This window comes from Halichoerus grypus, chromosome 2, assembly GCF_964656455.1.
Source record: "Halichoerus grypus chromosome 2, mHalGry1.hap1.1, whole genome shotgun sequence".
Taxonomy (NCBI): domain Eukaryota; kingdom Metazoa; phylum Chordata; class Mammalia; order Carnivora; family Phocidae; genus Halichoerus; species Halichoerus grypus.
The window spans coordinates 139,913,793-139,933,976 of NC_135713.1; the positions used below are offsets into that span (position 1 = coordinate 139,913,793).

At 44.9% G+C, this 20,184-nt stretch overlaps 1 protein-coding gene across 3 annotated transcripts in view; it reads left to right on the forward strand.

Annotated features, from left to right (window-relative positions):
- SEMA6A (semaphorin 6A) overlaps nt 1-20,184 on the forward strand; it is a 123,612-nt gene that overhangs the window by 55,148 nt on the left and 48,280 nt on the right. For all 3 annotated transcript variants that reach the window (XM_036074826.2, XM_036074828.2, XM_036074827.2), the window contains exons 2-6: nt 9,925-10,062; nt 12,278-12,395; nt 16,128-16,188; nt 17,176-17,238; nt 17,945-18,046. In XM_036074826.2, the coding sequence (XP_035930719.1) occupies nt 9,963-10,062; nt 12,278-12,395; nt 16,128-16,188; nt 17,176-17,238; nt 17,945-18,046 (444 nt within the window). In that variant the 5' untranslated portion in view covers nt 9,925-9,962. The remainder of the gene's footprint in view (nt 1-9,924; nt 10,063-12,277; nt 12,396-16,127; nt 16,189-17,175; nt 17,239-17,944; nt 18,047-20,184) is intronic.

The window sequence follows — 20,184 nt, forward strand, 5'->3', positions numbered from 1 at the left end:
TTCTTCTTCCTGGGTCATCTTCTTAGAAGGAAAAAGTAATGTGATACGATCCTTATTCTCAGCTATAATTCTTTAAACCGAACTTTGGGTGAAGTGCAAAAATCCATCCACTACTTTAGACAAATATTTGAAATTCCTTAGGCAAAGAGCGAAATGGTCCAGTTTCGGTGTCTGAAAATCTGATCGGCATGGAGTTGCTCATTTTAACATACTGTTCTCTAGACCTGGTCCTGCCTGAAATCTGTTAGCTCCCACTCACGCCTCCTCTACCCTCCCCGGTCCACAGTGACCCGCCACGCAACCTGCCAAGTCTCTCTCCAGCCAGAGGCCTAGGGTGATCATCCCAGCCACATGCCTTTACAACACCTTCACCCTCTAGACATTATTCCCCCCAACAGGACTTTTCTTTCTTTCTGAAACCTTATTGATATTTGTTTATGTATTCTATTTTGAGACAATGGGCAGGAGCTGTTGGGTCCATCTACTAAAGAGTATGGGCCAGGGGTGGGGGCGTGGGGGGGTGATCACGGAGACCTTTTTTCCATCTCTGCCTGCATCAGCATCTAGCACAGAGCCTGGCTCCCAACAGAAAGCAGGGAATCAGGCAGTGGAAGTAACGAACATCAGGCAGCAAGCCCGGGAGAAATGAATGAGTCTTGGCGGCCTTTCTGAAGGCAGTGTAATGTAGGGACAGAGCTCAGTGAAGGAGTCAGAAGTCCTCCACTGCTGCTCAGCTTTGCCACTTTTGAGCTGTGCACACGTGACCACGCTTGGCAAGTGACCTCGCTTCTCAGGCCTCAGTTTCCTTAGCAGTAAAACAAAGGGGGCATGTGTTTCTGCCTCTGGAGCAGATGTTTGAGTTCAGCAGTGTTATAAAAGCTGAAAAGATGGAGGTGCCCAAAAGCTGGTGTGTGACGTGGCTAAACATGGTTGGGGCTGTTGCAGCTTTCTGAGGCCCAGACAGTTGGACCCAGTGTTTTCAGGCCTGCTAAGGTCATGACCGTACCCACGGAGCGCTAGTGAGTCAGGAGACTGTACCTGAAACACCCAAGCGAAGCCCACCGGATGCGCTGCCGCAGGGTGCGTGTGTGTCGGGGAGGAGGGTAAAGACAAAGAAAGCTGTCGTAACACAGAACTGCCTGAGAGAGAAGACTTGCCTTCTCCCTTAAAAGATGAAATAGGTTTACAACCTGACTTTGTTTTTCCAACAAAATTTTTTTTTCCTCATACGACTTCCAAATTCACAGCTGTTTTCCTGCTCCTTCGTGACAGCGATTTCGGACCTAAAATGGGACATTGTACAGAGTCGATGTTCATGATTATGCTCCACTGAATGCCAACGTCATTCTCCAGAATGTGCTGAGGTTAGGTCTGTGGCATTTCCCTTGAAATGGGGGCTTCTAAGTCTCTGCTGATGGCTCAGAAGAGGAGAGAGACCAGAGTCTTTATTAAGAGGCTAGGGCCATTTTTCTCATTTGCAGGAACCTTAAATCTTCATGCAGGGATCACCCAACAGGTGGCTGGACGTGGTCCCTGAAGCCTGGGTCGAGCGGAGCTTTCAACCAGGATCACCACCAGGCCCATGTTGTTTCTCCTCCCATCTGGGAAGTGTTCTTTGGTGGCCCGGTTATGCATCCTCAGGACAGCACCAGCGTCTTAGTGTTTACAGCTACCCTGAAACAGGGCTGTCCAGGCCAGGGAGGGCCACCTGCTATTGAAACACTCTTTAATTCCTGATTTCAGGTCCTCTGGTGCAAGAATCAGCAGTTTGATCTCCTGGGAGGCAAGTCTCCAGCGTTCAGCAAGCTGGGTTTTCTGCACCAACACCTGCTCTCCCTCCTGTCTCTGGGCAGAGGTTCCTTCCCCTGACTTGAGGGGTGTCCAGATCTGTTTATCTTACCAGCTGCTGAAGCAGGTGGCCTTGTTTTTACCCTTCGTAACAGACACTGTTCTCTATGATGTATTGACTTTAAAACATGGCTGAGTAGGGGGCAAGCAGGCAAGTGTTTCCACTTAACACAGTGTTGTCACGAGCCCATCAATTCCTCCTAAAACCGTGGCTGAGCATTTGCATCTTTCTATCATGTTAAGCCTGCGATCACGGGGCCATAAAGTGGAATGAGCCTTTGCATGCCTACATGTTTGGAAGCAACTGTGTACTACTTTTACAGATTTTTATTACCGAAGCCATTAGGGACTTTCAGCCGCTCTGTCCACGTGAGCATAGATGCATCAACCTATATTCAACTATTATCTTAAGTGCAGTTTCTATTTATGTCCGCAGCTCTTTCTTTTCCAGCCTTCCTTATGTTCCCCTTTCTTTGATGTCCTGGAAGGACATCGACTTTGGCATCACACAGACCTGGGCTTACGTCTGCACTTCCCCTTCTTACTGACGGTGTTGTAAATATTGACTGTGCCACCTGGACACGTCCCGTAACCTCCCAGAGCCTCAGTTTCCTTGTGTGCATAAGACCTTAAGCCCATAAGACCCGTCTCCCTGGTTTGCCGCGATGTTTAAATAAGACAATATGCATATGTACCCTCCACACCGAGGGTGCTCAATAAAGCTCCACGCGCACCCCATCCCTTTCCCATTTTCCATGCTGTTATTTTCCTTTGCACTCGAGTGACTGCCAGGATTCACATTTTACAAATCACACGATGCGAGTTATGCCATTCTGAGACAGGCTCTCCGCCTCTCCCAGATGCCCACCCCCCAGAGACAGGAAGCTTAGTGACCTGGAAGGAGAAGGGGGGAGTGAGGGCAGGAGGAAAAGGGAAGGACAAAGAGGAGGGGGCTTCCTCTCCCACTGAAGAAGGAGAACACCAGCTGGGGTGTCCTGAGAATCTGGGGCCCACCTGAGAATTTCTTAAGGAATTCCAAGAAAAGTTATTAAAAGGCAATTTTTAAGTATCTCAACAAAAGAATAAACATTTATTGAGGGCTACAACTTTTATGATCATTAGCTCACAACCAAGCTTGAGACACTGTTTTGCCCACTCTAAAGATGAGGAACCTGGAGCTCAGAGAACTTCAGCTGGTATGTGGGATTCAAAACCCATGTTTTCACCCTCTGCTCTTTTTATGGAAGAGCTTTTACACCGATGTCAATTCAGATTTTTAAAGATGTGACATTAAAAAGACAAAGATGATGAGATCAGAAAGCTGGAGCACAGAAGCCAAGATATGAAAGCAACCCAGGTGTCTGCCGATAGATGAATGGATGAGGAAGAAGTGAGGTGTGTGTGTGTGTGTGCGCGGACACACAAATATGCATGGTGGAATACTACTCGGCCATAAAAAATTATGAAAGCTTGCCATTTGCAACATGGATGGATCTAGAGGGTATTCTGCTAAGTGAAGTAAGTCAGACTGAGAAAGATAAATACCATATTTCACTTATATGTGGAATCTTAAAAACAAAATAAATGAACAAAACAAAACAGAAACAGACTCATAGGCACAGGAAACAAACTGTGGGTTATCAGAGGAGAGATGCGAGAGGGGATGGGTGAAACAGACAAAGGGGATGAAGAGGTTCGCAATTCCAGTTATAAAACAAGTCAGTCGTGGGATGTAAGGTACAGCATAGGGAGGATAGTCAGTAATCTTGCAATAACTTTGTATGGTAACTACTCTGGTTGTGGGGATCATTTTGCAATGTGTAAGAATGTGGAATCACTATGATACAGACCTGAAACTAATAGGGTATTATAGGTCAGTTGCATGTCAATTTTTTTAAAAAAGAAAAAAAAATTTTAGAGCTAGAGCAATAAAAATGGAAATGTCATCCTTATTGTAAAACCCAACTATCTGAATATGATTAAGTGGTAACAACCATGGTCTCTCTGGCCAGGTTAGAACTACTTACGGGACTTGAACCCTGTCTGGAGGTTGAAACTAGGTGGTGTCACAGGCTGGGATTTCTCTGCTCTAGCTCAAGGAACTTGTCACAACAGGAGTGTCCTGGCTCAAAGTCCCTCCATGTCCTGTGCTCCCTAATCACCACATACGCACTCCCTTCGTCACTGGGGCAGAATCACCTAGAATCAGACAATCTCAGAGCCTGGAAGAGTTCCAGAGGCCATTACATTTTATGTGCTTTCATTTTACAGGTGAGGAAACAGAGCCAGAGAGGCTACGTGACTTGCCTAGGGTCACCCTGTTAATGTGCCCTTCCTTCTTTTAATGACAGTGTGAATCATTGATTACCTTTAAAACTTCCTATGATGTCAGCAGAAAATGGGCTTTTTTTAAAAGAATTCGTGAAACACGGTAGTAAATGATTTACCTCATAAGAAAAAAAAAAAAAAACCCGCCACTACCATCATCTTCTTTATTCCTAGGACACACGTAGAACTATTATCGAGAGTATTTTGCATTTGCAAGTCTCCAGATAAATTATTTTTCTCACTGTTACCACTTACTATTAAAACGTTCATTGGATGCCAACACTCTGGAAGACAGTACCCCAAGTTGTACCCATACAGCCAGGTCCAGGTGCAAGGGTAAGCACACTGTGTGCTGGTGCGGGGGTCCATAGCGTGTGGAGCAGCCCACGTGGGTCTCTAAAACAAGCAACATCCGTCCACACGTGTGTGCAGACACTGGGTCCCCCCAGGTTCACATGCTAAGACTGACATGCGTTATTCTGCCTTTTTTTTTTTTTTTTTTTTTACCTTATCTGCCGTGCTGATGTGCTTTTCCTGAGTGGCATGGAGGCTGCCCTCAGAGCCTTCGGGGGTCAGACAGGTGAGGTGAGCGGGTGACGAGGCTTCCTAAGACAATGGAAAGTGGTGGCAGTGTTTCCAACTGGAGAGGGCTAGCCCGCTCTACTTTAGGCAGCCACCGCTCCGCTCCACAGTGTGGGCCATGTGAAATGTCGGCCAGCCAAGGCAGATCTCCGATTTTTCTTTTTTTAAGAAGCCAGAAAGCCAGAGTTGTATGTTAAATCTCCTATTTTTTTTTTCCTGAAATGTTGGCAACTTAAATTTAGGTTTTTTTTCTGCTCTGTGAGCCAAGCTTTGGCCAAGTCCTACCAGTTTATGAGCCTGAGTAGAATTTTCCAGGGCAGGCTTTGGGGGAATGGCTGGGCAGAGGATTGGGGTTAAGCATGAGTGCTGCCCTGGCTGCATACGCTTAGGCTTGTCCTGACTCCCAAGTCCTCGTGGCACTTACAGAATTAACCTGATTAATCAGAAGTAAGACGTGGCAATTTGTGACCTCATCCTCTGACTTCATAATCATTCCCAGTTCTGGTGACATCCCCTTTGCTTCAATGCTTTGCTGACACAATGACCTGCTATATGACAAGGGTATGCAGGAGGGAGGGAGGTGGGTGGAAGCTCCAACCACTGAAAATATTTGATCATTTTAAAATGCAATCATCCCCACGAATGCAGTCACAGGATTTTCAGACAGACTTCCTTGCAGCCCCTTTTGTTCGGCCCTCAATCTGGAATACTGAGGGCTGGTTTCCTGGCCAGTCAGCGTCCTGCACAGACCATTCAACTCACAGCAGCCTATGGCCACAACACCATTTGTACACCGCGGCTCTGTTAACTCAATTTGGTCTTAAAAACTGTAAGGGAAAAATTACAGAAGAGAATTTTTATCTGGGCTGAGAGCGTGTAGTAAGTCAACACAATTCTCGCCCATGTGACTCAGAGTAAAGTCATGTAATTAATTTTAGATGAATCCAAATAGATCTAATAAATTCGCCCAGCAGATGCCCTATTAAAATTAAGAAAGCTCTTAAAGTTTTCCACAAATACTGCAGGGTTGGGGAAGAGGAGGATTATAACTTTAGAGTAATGGTGGATTTTACAAGGCCATTTCTCTTTAGGCTAAGAAGAGTGGAAAGTTGAGACAATAAGATGGGAAATTCAGGCCTAAGGAGCTGACTTTTGAAGTAAATGTTTTTGTTTAGAATTAACCTCATGTTGACAGTCTCCCCACTATCTAATTGTCTGGGTATCTGCTGAAGTCTAAGTCCAATTTAGCCTATGTAAGCACGGTCACGGAGAGGGAAACCAGCAAATGGCTACAGAAGCCTAGAAATATGCTGTATGTGGGTAGCGCTGCTCAAAGTCTCAAAAATTCCTCAAACAACCTCTTTATTTGTTTTTTGGGGTTTTTTTTAATTTGTTATGTTAGTCACCATACAATACATCATTGGTTTTTGATGTGGTGATCCACGATCCATTGTTTTCGTATAACACCCAGTGCTCCATGCAGTACGTGCCCTCCCTAATACCCATCACCAGGCTAACCAATCCCCCCTCACCCCTCCCCTCTAAAACCCTGTTTGTTTCTCAGAGTCCATAGTCTCTCATGGTTCATCTCTCCCACCGATTTCCCCCTCCCCATTTTTCCCTTCCTTCTCCTAATGTCCTCCATGTTATTCCTTATGTTCCACAAATAAGTGAAACCATATAATTGACTTTCTCTGCTTGACTTATTTCACTTGGCATAATCTCCTCCAGTCCCATCCATGTTGATGTAAAAGTTGGGTATTCATCCTTTCTGATGGCTGAGTAATATTCCATTGTATATATGGACCACATCTTCTTTATCCATTCATCTGTTGAAGGGCATCTCGGCTCTTTCCACAGTTTGGCTATTGCAGACATTGCTGCTATGAACATTGGGGTGCATATGGCCCTTCTTTCCACTACATCTGTGTCTTTGGGGTAAATACCCAGTAGTGCAATTGCTGGGTCATAGGGTAGCTCTATTTGTAAATTTTTGAGGAACCTCCACACTGTTTTCCAAAGTGGCTGTACCAACTTGCATTCCCACCAACAGTGTAAGAGGGTTCCCCTTTCTCCACAACCTCTCCAACATTTGTTGTTTCTCTCCCTGTCCATTTTTGCCATTCTAACTGGTGTAAGGTGGTATCTCAGTGTGGTTTTGATTTGGATTTCCCTGATGGCTAATGGTGATGAACATTTTTTCATGTGTCTGTTAGCCATTTGTATGTCTTCTTCAGAGAAGTGTCTTTTCATATCTTCTGCCCACTTTTTGACTTGATTATTTGTTTTTTGGGTGTTGAGCCTCAAACAACCTCTTTAATTGCAGTAGCCCAGCTAGCTCCAGAGTTTGAAATTCAGAGGCAAGTGCCTGTTTGTTTTTTGTTCTCCGAGGCTCGAGGCATGTCTGTATCACTGTGGTCTTAGCGGGGAGACCCAGCCCGCATTCCACAGAATGGGAAATGACAATGTGATTGATTTGGGATCTCTCCACAAAGTAATCATTTCAACAAGAAAATACATTGTCTACATATTTACAAGGGTTAGAGCCCAAAGTTGTGTAGGAAGGGAATAATACATCAAAGCCTCGGCTGAAGACAACTGTGAAGTGTTCGTGTGGACGGCCCAAGGTACTGCCAGAACGCTTCCTCCCATATGATGTACATGTTAACAACCTGATGATATGATGATAGAAAGACACATAAAACAGCTATTTTTCCTGGCACGGAGCCCTGCTGTAAACCTGGAGATATTTAAATACCCCATTGCAGCCACGGTCCTGGCTACGTGTAAGGATTAAAGGAAGCCATTGGAGTGCAGAATAGGTTTCTTCTGCAAGCATCACCCTGCCTGCCAAGTTCTGGGGGTGGTGCATGGTGCATCCACCCCATGCAATCTTAAGATGGGAACCACGAAACTTGGGAGATACAATAAAATAGCAGGGCTCTGTCTCATTGGCATGTAGGAAGTTTGTACGAAGACGAATGCCAACTGGGGAAGGCCAGAGACTCATGTGGCATGTCGAGACAAATTAATCTTTAAAGGTATACATATATTTCCCAAGATTTCTAAAGGACTGAGAATCAGCGTTCCGAGTCTCCATTATTCTTCCATTACATGCTGCAAACTCTCTGAGGTAGTCTGCTTCTGTATTAGGCTATAATACCATTCCTGAGCCCTTGGTAAATGTTGCCGCTTCCTCTTGCCCGGCTTGCTTTCTCATCTAAAATGTAACAGCTGACTGGGATCTGGTTTATGTCTTACTTGCTCCTGTGACTACTTTCTCCTCTTTAGTGTTCTACTGAACAGATGCCATGAGAAACAAACAAGGGGACCTCAGGGCTTCTTACCTTTGGGTTCAGAGTCTCCGGAATAGGAAGAACTGGCAAATGAATGACTGAGTAGACGATCGCTTTTAACCTGTCTATAAATACATGTTTATGTCTCTTGGTAATGGATTGCCCTTGTGAGCAAGTCATCATTTAAAGTTTAATTCTAATCTCCACACCAGAGATGGAGATACGGAATTGCTTGGGCTTTTCTCTCAAGCTCCCTCTTTTTCAAGATAAAGCAAATTAATTCATGTGTACTTTTCAACTGAAGAAATGATTAAGACCCAGCTGTGTCTGTGAAATTTTAAGTTGTGGTGCAACACTCGGGACTTGTTAATGCTTTTTTTGGCATGAAGAAGAGAGACATAGGTATCTAATATTAAGTGTTCTAAAAAGCGTAAGTTTGTTTGCCAAATTAACTTTCAAAGACACCTAAGTTACTAAGTTTGACTTTTCTACACACAAATCTTAAATGATTGATGGACTACTGTAAAATAGCTTTGTTCAACAAAGATCATCTTTGGCAGGCTACTTCAAAGGCTTTACCACTCTAGAAAGATGAAAAGATATCCTCATTTTACATTATTTCCCTTACAGATCAACACTTATTTGAAATATGCCTGAGAATTATGTGATATTTACTGTATTATGAGCCTGCCTTCACTGTATTCAGCAGCCTCACATAGGACTGCTTCTACTTCTAAGATTTAGGAGCATTTTCTACACATAAAGAGCATCTTGAAGAACATACAGCTGGGCAGAATAGTGTATCTGGCACTACTGTTCCACCAAGGCAGTATGTGACACTAAAATATACAGATAGAGAATTTTTTTAATCAACAATACCATTCCAGGGGTGCCTGGGTGGCTCAGTCATTAAGCATCTGCCTTCGGTTCAGGTCATGATCTCAGGGTCCTGGGATCGAGTCCCGCGTCGGGCTCCCTGCTCAGCGGGGAGCCTGTGTCTCCCTTTGCCCCTCCCCCCCACTCCTGCACTCACGCTCTCTAATAAATAAATAAAGTCTTTATAAAAAATACCATTTCAGGATGTGGTTTCAGATTCTCCCTATAGTATTCTTCAGTATCTAAAAGGACCCATTTCTTTCTTTTTAAACATAGATTGTGTGATTTTATGTCTAAGGTCATTCTAGAATTCCATCTCTTTGGAATTATGTAAACCAAGGGTGAACATTTCAACTACGGGGTCAGGCAGGTAACAGAAATTAGCAAAGAGGGCACATTATGGGGGGGGGGTGTGCGCGCGTGTGCATGTGTGTTGGGGGGGTGGCGCCTGAAGGGAACAGTCATTTAGGTCAATATGTCAGATATTCTGATTTTTATTAGAAACCTTTTTTTTTTTTTCCAATATTGGCAACCACTTCAAATTTTTGAAAGATCCGGAGCTGGACAAACAAAACATGTCTGGGGGATGGCATGCTGCCGTAAACCTGCTGAGAAGAAAAGTATTTACATTAAAAAGAAAAAAAAATGCTTTCTCAGTCCATCCACACTTTTTGGAATGCTGTTTCACAACTGTGAAATAGCCACTTATGATGGCCTTAAAATGGCTAGGACAGAGGAACTAATAAAGCTCTGGGGTCATGTGTTCAGGAGCAGCTTTGCAAAAGGGCTCAGATGCTCCGGGAAGGGGGGTGCGGTGGGTAATGGATACAGGTTTCTTATGTAAAACACAATAATCCGTAAATTCACAATGGAAAAGATATGAAGCAGAGACCCCTTTTCTCTTAAATTTATCTTCAAGGCCATTTCATTTTATGGAAGTGAATAAAGCTGACTTGCAAAAAAAAAAAAAAAATCCTTCTTTGCTCTTTGGCAGGGTGAAGTAGAGAAATAAAGTCTCCCCGCTGAACTACTATGAGGTCAGAAGCCTTGCTGCTATATTTCACACTGCTACACTTTGCTGGGGCTGGTTTCCCAGAAGATTCTGAGCCGATCAGTATTTCGCATGGCAACTGTAAGTATCCACAATCACGTTGTCATTCTCTCCCTCTGTGGGCATCTCAGGCTGCATCAACCAGCTAAACACCCAACATTTTCTAAAATTTAATAAAATAGACCTGTTAGTAGACGACAGAGGGGTCTCATCAAATTGGGGAGACGACTGTTGTGTAACTCCGTTAAATACTGTTGTGGCGACACGTGTGTGTGAACATGCGTGTGAGGATCTGAAACGTTCCTCAAGTACCTCTGATGAAGTCTCAGGCCACTAAAAGGCCATCCTCAATCATGCCCAAAAACCAGCCATGGGAGAACATCTCTACCATCTGGGTATCGCCCGGAGTGCACATTCTCACGTGTGGTTAACGCATGGGCATTGTTACACAATGAGAATGGGAAAGAAGATGACTGTTTTGGAGTACTTAGGGACAAAAATTAACTTTTCTTTTAGACTTAGAAGTAAAAAGTCTGCTGGACTCTGAATTCACAGAGGACCTATTTTAACTATTTATAACTGTCTTTTGGCCTCTGCTTCATTGTCAAAAGGGTAGAAAGCCACGTGATTAAGAGTTCAGTTGACTACTCAAGAGGGAAAGTCCTACCTGTGTGCGGGATCAAACAGCCCATGTACCACTTTTTTTCCTTCCCTCCGAAAGACAAAATGTTTTATCACAGTAAAGGTGAAAGGGAGCCCTTTTACCCAAATATCTACTTTCCCAGTAGCCATCCCAAAACAAACTGAACAAACCCTAAGGAAAGTATTTAGCATCTATAGGGGATACTAAGAAGATCCATCAATGTGTGGCTTTCTGCTGGACAGTCCCTGAAAAGGGAAATAATTTCACATGAAGGTGAGCTGGGAAGACTTGGCACGGCAGACAGTGAGCGAATAAAAGTCAGGGCATGCTCAAGGACCCAAGAACTGTGTAGTTCGAAATCACTAAAGTGGTGGTCCACCTGACTCAAGGTAACAAATCTTAATACGCATTGATTAATCCCCATTTGGGACGGGTATTCTATCTCTGGTGCTCTGTAAAGAAGAGTCCCCAGGCCAAGTATGTGCTGCTGAAAATGAAATGTCAATGGACACTCCAATCCTTGACAGTAGAGGGACAAGAATTGTCTTAGCAAGCTCCTTGATGAATGGGTAAATGAAATCTCAGAGCGTGCAGGGGAAAGCACAAGATAATCCCATACCAAGCCTGACTGTGAGTCAAATATACCAAGGCTCCCTGATACCCACTGTGAGTAATGCCCGGATACTACAGGGGATTCAAGTGTAGGGGTCTGAGCAGGAATCTGTGAATGGGTTTCAAGTCATTATTTACAACTCACCCACCCCCCAAAAAAACATTTTTAAATATGACTCATCCTTCTTTCCTTCTGAGTTTCTTTGGAGGACTGCCAGTGCTCTGGAGAGTGTAGGTTTAAAGGCAGAGAGATTTTTGAAATGTAGGTATTTCTAAAGGTCAGATATTATTACAAATTGCCCGCTCTCAGCTAGAGAGAACTGTAGGAAAGCAGAAATATGTTCATTGACTCTCCAAGTCAGGGAAAATTCCAGATCACCCGACTGGCTACACTCCGTTTGACCCTGTCCTGTCAAAGCCGCCGCTTCTGTGAGATTAGCCAATTGCTTAACTCAAGAGTGAACTTCCCACAGTTCCTAGAATGCCAACCAACCTAGCGGGGCTGCCTTCAATAGGAGATTATTCCAACTGGACGCCTGTGGAGACTGTATTTTTCTTCTGGCTCCTGGACGAGGGTTCTCGCCTCCAGACCACATTGCCTTTGTGGTGACTGATGGGAAAGCTGCTTTGAAATAGTTTTGTCCGGAGACAAGATCTTTGGCAGGCTGCCCCCCAGGCTTAGAGCTCTAAAGAAGATGAAAAGAAAACTGGAAGAAAAGAGCACCTTCATGTAAAGGGTTCACTTGCAAGTTTAACCTCCCCCCCTGCAAAAAGAGGGACAAGTCAGAATTTGTGACACGGAGAAAGAGAGGTCCAGGCTGATTATCATCTGGAAATGAGACTGTAACGTGATTGTCCTCACAGAGCACCCCTCTGTCACAGGCCTTCCTAAAATCACAGACTCCTTGGAAATGGAGAGTGGTGGCATGGACTGACTTAAGAACGGTTTTCTTTTTGGGACCAGCCCCCTTCCTCTCCCTGCCTTGTTGATTCTTGGCTTGATTTCCTCTCCCTCTCTTGCCCCATCTCTTCTTTTCACAGATACAAAACAATATCCGGTGTTTGTGGGCCACAAGCCAGGACGGAACACCACGCAGAGGCACAGATTGGACATCCAGATGATGATGATCATGAATAGAACCCTCTACATTGCTGCTAGGTGAGGGGCCTTTTGCTCACGTCTACCCTCAGAGGTGGGGGTTCCACGGTGATCTTAACCCGGGTCTCGACTGACTAATCACTGCACACTGGGAAGAAGAAACAGAAATTACGTCTGTGATACTTGCATGGCCGTGAGCATAGATAAGGAACAGGTCAATAAGAACAGTGCTTCATTCTTCTAAAGCACTTAGGTGTTCTCAAACGACAAGCTATGCAACATAAACCAAAAACCGTGGGCCACATTACAGTATCCTGCGAGTACCCCACAACATGTCTCAGGGAGCAATGCCAAAGCCCTTTTCAAAGATTTTACTTCACGAATACGTACATGGTACATACTAGTTGTATGTGCTGTGTAAGTTTTTTATAAATGTTCATCCATTCAGTCCTAGAAAAGAACCCTAGTTCAGTGAAGGAGCTATTACCTTCATGTCTTTAAGGAAGAAACCCAGGGAGAGAAAGGTGAAATGCCTGGACCAAAATGACAAAGGCAGGGTTTGAAGTGGGGTGGCCTTGCTCTAGAAGCTGGGCATTTACTCCCGGTCCTGGGCAGCCTACTGAGGAGGAGAGGTGGTCCTATTTGTCCTGGCAATAACTTTCTACTAGCTTGTGCCCATGAACAAAGCCAGTGTGGGTATTCCTTAGCAAGCGTTCCACTGAGGCCCTCAGTAGGTACCTCACTGGTAGAATATCAGGTCCTTTTTTTTTTTTTTTTTTAAGATCTTATTTAAAATTTTTTGGTAGAGAGAGCACGAGCAGGGGCAGGAGCAAAGAGAGAAGCAGACTCCCCGCTGAGCAGGGAGCCCAACGCTGGGCTCGATCCCAGGGCCTTGGGATTATGACCTGAGCCGAGGGCAGATGCTTAACTGACTGAGCCACCCAGGCGCCCCTCATCAGCTCCTTTTTAAATATCATTTTTAGATCCCTAAATGTAGCAGGGCTGGAAGATTACATTTGTAGTCAATTATCTATAGGCTGGTCAAAACAAATGATTAAACACTGGATCTGTGAGAAATAGGTTGAGTCAAGAATCTTCTATGAATGATTCACTCTGCAATTGAGTCTCTAGGGAGAAAAACAGGATAACGGACCTCGTACCTGATGATTTAGTGTGGGTGTGGACTGCAGGTCCAGGGTGGCCCCTGAGTTAGGAGCCAAGTGTTATGCAAACTTAAAAGAGACCATTATCCCAGCTCGTTAAAACCCAGACAGCGTTATCCTAACCCCACCCCCACCCCCCATAAAGGAGAAATATAAGGGAAAAAAGGAGAGAAACACATTCATGGTTTTAAAACTCTACAACAGACTTGCCTTTTGTTAAAGGTCAAATTTGTAAGACCCCCGCACTGACCTGTTGGTTTCCACTCTACACACGGCCATTTGCCTTCAGTACCCACCCTTGGGAAAATTCCCGAAGGAGTTTTCTGGCTACCATGTTTAGGGTCTCTCCTCTCCCTTCAATTTCCCAACACTGCCCAGAGAGATCCAGGTTCCTGAGCAGCAAGTGACACGATGTAAAGCCCAATCCTTCCCCCAAGCTCAAACCACGGCAACAATTCAGTTTTGCCCACTGGAGCTGGGGCGGGGGTGGGGAGGTGGGGGGGGGTAAAAGGAAGAAGAAGTCCTCGGATTAAGTCAGTTTGTGTTCAAATAACTGAATTCAGTTAAGTACAGCTTATGAATCCTGGGATATACACATGGGCAGGTGGGAATAACCGTCCACTCCGGCCTTAGGTTTAGCATAAAGCACGGTTTCTGTTTGCCGGGCAATGTGATCTCCTGGATATTGAAAAAGATTGCAATGGTCCAAAAGATTTCATTCACAGATTTCTATTTTTAAAATAGGCTTCCCAGTTCTTCCAGACAATTGGTGTCAGCCATCAGAAACCAAGTCCCATCCAGAACCCAGAGACTGAGTGAGCCTTGATGGCAGGAACCCCTTTCAATTCTGCTTTATTACTATCCATTTTGAAAATTCTTTTTTTGTTTGTTTGTTTAATCTCTAAACTGCTAATTAACATAAACAGGCCATGCCAGAAAGGGGCAATCCCAGAGCTTTCTGAGGAAGTGCCAGTGCATATTAATCAGCTGTTAATTTACAATTTGTATATTCAGCTCCTACTTAAAGTTTTCAGGGGAGGGATGGCAAGGAAAAACCTAGAGTCATCTCAAACCTGATACCAAAGTAATAGGCAATTCCGTCCCAATAATGAGCCTGACCCACAGCGCCACCAATAAAGGCAAACAAGTAATAAACGAATGCAATAAAACTGCCTTGAAATTAAAGGGCAGGGTGATTCTGGCTCCCTACTGAGGTTCCAAGAACTTCCCACTTCAGCAATTTACAAAACCAGGCTCCCCATTCTCCCCCCTCACCACACACACACACACACACACACACACACACCCAACCCACCCACCCCGGAGGCTCAAGCAGGGACACACACACACACACACCCCACAAACCCCAGAGGCTCAAACAGGGACACACACACACACACACACACACACACACACCACCCACCCCCCGAGGCTCAAACACTCAGAGTTGCAAGGAAATTTTGTAAGCCAACCGCCTTGCCCCCAACCTTTATTTTCACATGAGAAAGCCTGTTTTTATTTCTGTTTTTCTCTGTTGTACTTTGCCTAAAACAGTAGCAGATTTCCAAAGAAGGTGGGAGGAGGGAGAATTAAAGTGAATCCTGATAGCAGATCATTCCTTCTCGTTTTTCTTCCCCACTCCCTCCACTTTCTCTTAAGTAATGAGGGGGCCTGAAAGTCTACATGGGAGCCTTGAGGTCCTGGTTTAAAGCTGTGGGTAATTTTCCAGCCCCAGGACTTCCTGCGTTTTAGAAAAAGTCAATGTTATTTCAAGGGAAAATGAGCTGTTTTGCTTTCCCTCGCTAGCCCCCCATCTCCCCAGTTGAGTGAGTTCCCTTTTCTTTCTTCTGAATTCCAGACAAAAACGCCCTTGTGCTCAGCTCACACAGAAGGGGATGTTTAAATATAGCCCCACACCTGAGCTGCTGATTCTGTTTCTTCCCTTCCAGGGGGAGATTGGCAGCAGATCGTAAAGGCAACCAAATTCTCAGCAAAACAGGAAGGTGAACAGAAGCAAGAAATGTAAACTTTAGCTCAAGTACATTTTAGACCTTAATTGACCATCACTGTGTGAAGAAAACAGTGCTTTCTGGAAATAATTCCACTGTTATCGTCTTCCATCTTGTCAATCACATCATCAAAGTGAAGGCTGGAAATAAGTTTTGTACAGGGAGAAACAGCCAGAGATGAGCTTTTTGTTAGCCCCCATGATGAACGAATGTGGTTTGTTGCATACCAAGTGTTTGGAACATGGATTTGAAGATACTGAAAGGGCACGGGGAAACCCACCTGTGTTCTGGTTTTTGGGTCAATTTAACTTTCAAACTCCTCTCTCCTGAACTATGTACATACAGGCATCCTAGTGCTGGTATGAGTGGGACAACAGCAAAGTTCTCATAAAAGGTGCCCCTTTCAGCAAGATGCCATGATTTGTCAGAAGTAGCAGAGTGTGATCGAGAGGCATCTCTTGCAGGCTGAACTGTTCCCTTTTTCTTGCATGCGGACGTCTCTTTTCTAATAATGTAGATATGGATTTATCTGCCTTGAATGAGATACACACTCATTCAGGAGAAAATTAACTGTCTTGACTCCTGCATTTGACACTGTATCAATTTCTCATTGTTTACAGGGACCATATTTATACTGTTGATATGGACACCTCACACACAGAAGAAATTTATTGTAGCAAAGTAAGTAGTTTTAAAACCATCTTTCTAAAATGAAGGGCTTTAGGATAGTTCTTGAAGGGAAAACGTATTTCACATGCACTGAATGAGATGACATGGCTAATAACTGGGAATGATTTGGAACATTTTTTTGCAATCCTACAAATTTGGGGCGAATCCCTGTTTGGAAACAGCTATCTACTTCATAGTTTATTCACCAAATACGTGTGCCTGTGTACTTTGGAGTTTTAGGTCATCTCCAAATTCCTTTAATAAAATACTACGATGTTTGTCCAGGAAAATATCAGTTTTCATATGTAAAATTCTGCCCCACAAATGTTTCAATGTTACGTTTCCATGTCTTGCAGGATTAAGTTTGATTTGCCTGTTGTGGCTCAGCAACCTGATCATTAACCACTTCAGACAGACATAAAATATAACCTAAGCTTCCCCTCTAACTCCACATGGAGGTATTTTAGTTAATAAAATCTGCCACAGAAGTAGACGATCCCTTCAGTCTATGAATTTACGTGGAGTGGAACCTGAATTAAATCTTTGTCCACCCAAAGTGAATGTCCCCTTTATGTTTAAGTAAATGACTTCCATATTTTAAGGAAAAAAAGCATGCTTTATGAAAAGTGATTTATCAACTGAAAGGAAAGGGCAAGGACGTGTAGTTTATCAAAATGAGTGTCATTTAGCAAGTTGATTTGGATATTTTATGAGAAATCTCCACGCTGTTGTTTGTTCTTCTTTCCTTTTCTCCTTCATCTTTATCTCAAGGAGAAGAAGATCATTCTGTAGTTTAATGAATAGATAGGAGTTCAAAATTAAATGAACGGTTCCCATCTCTGATCTTTTGTTGTGATGGTGAATTAATCATGGAGAAAGGGTGCGGAAAGCTTTCAATAAATATATGTTCAGCCTCCGTCTCCCCAAGGGAACTCTTACTTCTAAAATCAAATGCAACCACCTCTGGGCTCTAATTGATTTCTTTCTTGATCCCTGCAGAAACTGACATGGAAATCGAGACAGGCTGATGTAGACACATGCAGAATGAAGGGAAAACATAAGGTAGGCAATTTTCATTTCTCCTGCAGCTGCCACTTTGGGTTAAGTTTTTGACTGTTACCTCCAGCTGTAGACCGTGATGTGGAATGGATCGCGCTAGTCCCTTTTCCCCCCAGTAATTGCTTTTTCCATCAACTTATTGAAGGCTTTAATTTGCAAAAACAGTTTGCTTTTAATGTGATGAAATATTACGACAGCTGCTAGGACTCATCATGAACTACTGGGGACACTGGGGATTATGGACACCAAGCTGGCTGCCCCAACTCTTCCGAGCACACTCTCCGGTAGCCCCACACACAGACCAGAGTCCTCGGGGAGGCTGAAGAAGAGCTCAGAACGAAGCTGCTGCAGACAGACAGGGGTTTGTGCCTTTAGTCCCAGAACAACATAAAAACACACTTCAGCCAGGAGCCTTGCCCATCAAGGGACCCTGGGACATCTGGCATTAAAATTAATATGATGGGAGGTTGGCACTTCCACACTCGTTCTCTCTGTGCTGTGCTTTTAGTTACTGTTAAAAAAAAAAAAAAAGCCATTGTCATCAACGTCATCTTTTGGTAAACATCAGAAGGAGCTCGACTTCGTAAGCGGGGGAACTCTACAGCCACCTTCCTTTTGAACCTTGCTGTCAGCAGATGGTGGTAGACGGTGAAGGATGGGTTTCTATATTGGACGGACTGGATACCAAAGAGTTTGCATTATTTTTCAGGATGAGTGTCACAACTTTATTAAAGTCCTTCTAAAGAAAAATGATGATACTCTGTTTGTCTGCGGAACTAACGCCTTCAACCCTTCCTGCAGAAACTATAAGGTAAATGCGGTTTTGTCAGTTGGGGACCACGTGGGCTGGAGGTGTTCTGTGACTTACTGTGATTGTACCTGCAGCAGCCTAAGAGGGGTAACTCAACACCATCTGGGTTCCTCTCCCTCGCTGGACTTAATGTACTGGCTCCACATGAGTGATCCTAAGCAGGCTCCTAAGCTTCCTGTTTGTGCAGGATTGACTGACACATCTTTAAGGAGCCTACCCAGCAAAGTTAGTTTCTCTAAGACCCTATTCTTCATTGTTCGGAACGCCAACAGACTTTTCCATGTGTACCGTGTGGATTTCCCCTCTCTCCCTTCCTCTTTCTCCCTCCCACCCCACCATCTCCTCTCAGCACAAAAACACACTTAGGTTGTGAGTGATTCCTATTTTAAGAGGTATCTCAAAAGCGTGCCACTGGAAACTGTGGACTTTCTTCCAGGAGAGATTTCTAAGACCGCAGAAATTTAATTCCATTTAGCACTCAGCTTACCTGACGGTGGCCTTACCCACTGTGGCCTTCATGCAAGGGAGCATTAACAAATCAAGTTAGTTCTGAGCGGCGGACAGGTGCTGTTGAAGCAGCAGGAGCAGAGGTGGCCACGAGCTAAGGTCTTGGCTTCACATCTGTCAGCTCCCCTTGCCCGTTCTTTCTGCCACAGCCCTTCTTTCCACAAACACGTACTGCGTTTCTCACATGGCCAGGCACTGAGGCTGTAAGGCCGAAGAGGAGGCCTCCATCCTTAGGGAAGCCAGACAGGGAAAAGAGAAATATCATACCATGGGCCGCTACCATGGCGACTCAATGCGGAGCATTATGGAAGCCCAGCAGAAAGGCGCTAAGCTTAGCCAGAGGTGAGGAATCGGAGAAGGCTTCTAGAAGGAAGTAGATGACCCCTCTCTTCAGATGCTCCCCGCTGCTGTTCTCACAGAGGGAACATGAACGCCCCCAGTCTGGGAGACACCCTCAAGCTCTGTGACTGTCCACGACCTGACCCAGTGCCTCCCAACAGGTGCTCCACTCATTTGTGTGGGGTACACAGTGGGTGAGAAGCCTAACCTTTGTTTTAAAGAAGTAGACGTTAGCCGAAGGAAGAGAGAAGGGTATGGCAGGCAGAGGGAACGGCAGGAACAAAGGCACTGAGTAAGAAACAGTCTGTCGAGCTTGAGAAACTTCCTTTGGGTCTGAGTGCTGGACCCTGAAGTGACAATAACTGAGTAGAGGCTGGAGAGGTAGGGGGCGATGGGGATGGGGACGAAGGGAGGGGAACAGATTCGGGAAAAACCAGTAGGATTTAAGAACTGATAAGCAGGGGCGCCTGGGTGGCTCAGGCGGTTAAGCGACTGCCTTCGGCTCAGGTCATGATGCCAGGGTCCTGGGATCCAGCCCCGCGTCGGGCTCCCTGCTCTGCGGGGAGCCTGCTTCTCCCTCTCCCTCTGCTGCTCTATCTCTCTGTCAAGTAAATAAATAAAATCTTAAAAAAAAAAAAAAAAAAAAGAACTGATAAGCAGCCCAGGATAAGGAGAGGGAGGGGTTGAGAATGACTGCGAGGCTCTCTTGGGAAAGGGGATGGATGGAGCTGCCAGCATCTGGGACGCGGAGTAAGAGCAGAAGAGCGCTGGGGCTCCTGGGGGCCGGCTGTCTTACCCTCACGCTCATCTTCTATCTGACACTTAGAAGTGCGCCCCAGCAGGGCCCGGATTAGGGTGAGGCAAGGGAGGCGTGCGCCCCAGGCACAAAACGTAAGGGGCGCACCAAAAACATTCAGTATCAAGGTAAGGTCAGTGATATTTTTAATGCAGTACTTTTCAAAATCTAAATTAATGTAAAAAACACTATCCTAAAATAGCAAACTTTTTTTTTTTAAGATTTTTTTTTATTTATTTGACAGAACACAAGCAGAGAGAGAGAGGGAGAAGTAGGCTCCCTGCTGAGCAAGGAGCCCGATGTGGGGCTCGATCCCAGAACCCTGGGATCATGACCCGGGCCGAAGGCAGCCGCTTAACTGACTGAGCCACCCAGGCGCCCCAGCAGCAAACTTCTTAATAATGACAGGGTCTATTCGGTCTGTGGCAGGCAGTCGGGCCAAACATTTCCTCTCGCCAGTGACAGCGTACAGCTGACGTTTTGACTCTAATTCTCC